The sequence below is a fragment of the Frankliniella occidentalis genome, unplaced genomic scaffold (assembly GCF_000697945.3).
Source record: "Frankliniella occidentalis isolate FOCC.00 unplaced genomic scaffold, Focc_3.1 Scaffold458, whole genome shotgun sequence".
Taxonomy (NCBI): domain Eukaryota; kingdom Metazoa; phylum Arthropoda; class Insecta; order Thysanoptera; family Thripidae; genus Frankliniella; species Frankliniella occidentalis.
In genome coordinates, this window is record NW_026267576.1 from 77,176 (window position 1) to 79,067 (window position 1,892).

Genomic DNA, 1,892 nt, shown 5'->3' on the forward strand with positions numbered 1-1,892 from the left:
GTGAGTATAAACAACCAGTCCAGAGATCTGTGACCGTCTATAGAGGTTAGGGTGAAAAACAACTCCCTAATATCTGGACTTTTCTTTTCAGATGAATTTATGGTTGATCGGCCTTACAAAGTACACAAGAAGAGACAAGAGAAGAGTTCATTTTCAAAAAAAAAGAGCTGTTCCTCCCGGAACACTATGACTTTGACAATATTATGGCTAGATTCCCTGATTCTGATGATGAGAATGAATAACCCTATATGAAGTTAAGTTGTAAAAATAGCAGAATTGAAATATATTTGCATGTAAAGAGCCCGCAGAAATGCCTATTTCGACACACATATATCCCTTTTAAGAAATATGTTCAGAATACTTTGACTTGAGGTGAAAGGCTACCGAGGTGGCCTTTTCCCGCTCAAATTTAGTAAATAACACTAGCAGCAGGCAGCACTGGAAGGGTACCGCTGCAACCCTCTCAGCGAACAGCGCGGCCCCACCCCTCTGCTGTGAAGGTTGGAGCGGCACTATTCCAAAACTCGATCTGGGCCAAGGTGACTGCCCAGCCAAGGCCTGCGGCCTGGCTGCTCGGCCGGAAGAGTGCCGCTGCAACCCTGTCAGCAGAGGGGCGGGGCCCAGCTGACCGCTGAGTGACAGCTGTCACAAGTGGGCCCCAAAGAGGGTCCTGACGGCCCGCGCGCGCGCGCCGTGTCATTGGCTGGTCTGGAATACGCACCTGCTACGGGTCTGCATCTCGATCCGTAGGTCAATCGGGTCGGAACCAGTATTTCGTGACGGCGTAACCGAAGTGCGCGCCAGCATTTTAATAGGTAACCTGAGAGCAAGAAGAGAAAGAAAGAGAGAAGAGAGAAGAGGACGACAAGGCCAAGAAGGAGCAAGAAGAGAAAGAAAGACAGGAGAAAGAAAGAGAGGAGAGAGAAAACCAAGACAAGGCCAAGAAAGAGAAAGAAGAGAAAGAAAGACAGGAGAGAGAAACAGAGAAGAGAGAAAGCGAGGAGAGAGAGAGGCAAGACAAGGCCAAGAGAGAGCAAGAAGAGAAAGAAAGACAGGAGAAAGAAACAGAGAAGAGAAAAAGAGAGGAGCTTGAAGTAATGGAGAGTGAGATGCAAAACGAAACACAGATGTTGCGTGCACGAAGAGCATCCCTGCCCTTAAAAAAAAGAAAACTTTTCGGTGAGTAGTTTTTCCGTCATTCGTTATCAGCACTCGCTGATGCATGCATTAGTGTGATCATTAATATTTCTTTTTTTACGCAGATGTACCTAAGGCCCCACAACACGTGATGTCACCAATCTCAGGTACTGCTATTTCCTTCGCGGTGTATATCTTGCATGCAAAACATTTAAACCTTATTAATTTTACAATTTCCCACTCTTTCGCAGGAGCCTCTCCAGAACCGCTAGAAAAGAAGGCGAAAGATTTGAAAAAATTACCATACCCAACTGTAAGGTCACGGCACGGAGCGAAGAGAAATAGTGGGAAGGAAAGCACCGATTCCCAGAAGGCTGACCGCGGTACTGCTATTTCCTTCGTAGTGTATATCTTGCATGCAAAACATTTAAACCGTATTGAATTTACAATTTCCCACTCTTTTCGCAGAAGACTCTCCAGATCCGCTAAAAAAGAAGGCGAAAGAAGTGAAAAAAGCATCATGCTCATCTGTAAGGCCACGGCGGAAAGCAAGAAAAAATAGTGAAAAGGAAAACACTGATTCCTAGGAGGCTGACCGCGGTACTGCTATTTCCTTCGTGGTGTATATCTTGCATGCAAAACATTTAAACCGTATTGAATTTACAATTTCCCACTCTTTTCGCAGAAGACTCTTCAGGTACGCTAAAGAGGAAAGCGAATCAGCGTTGCTCAACTCAAAGCTCACAAAGAAAAAA

At 45.4% G+C, this 1,892-nt stretch overlaps 1 protein-coding gene across 9 annotated transcripts in view; it reads left to right on the top strand.

Annotated features, from left to right (window-relative positions):
- The first annotated feature begins 802 nt into the window (after positions 1 to 802).
- LOC113214487 (uncharacterized) overlaps positions 803 to 1,892 on the top strand; it is a 17,746-nt gene continuing 16,656 nt past the window's right edge. For 2 of the 9 annotated variants that reach the window (XR_008012099.1, XR_008012100.1), the window contains exons 1-4: positions 804 to 1,179; positions 1,263 to 1,304; positions 1,389 to 1,520; positions 1,606 to 1,737. Coding sequence is in view for 2 of the 9 variants with exons in the window: in XM_052274866.1 (XP_052130826.1) it covers positions 1,098 to 1,179; positions 1,263 to 1,304; positions 1,389 to 1,520; positions 1,606 to 1,724 (375 nt within the window). In the remaining 7 variants the exon portion in view is untranslated. Of the gene's footprint in view, positions 1,180 to 1,262; positions 1,305 to 1,388; positions 1,521 to 1,605; positions 1,738 to 1,822; positions 1,854 to 1,892 lie in introns of those variants that run through there. The other 7 variants (XR_008012098.1, XR_008012102.1, XM_052274866.1 and 4 more) reach the window with 6 other exon arrangements.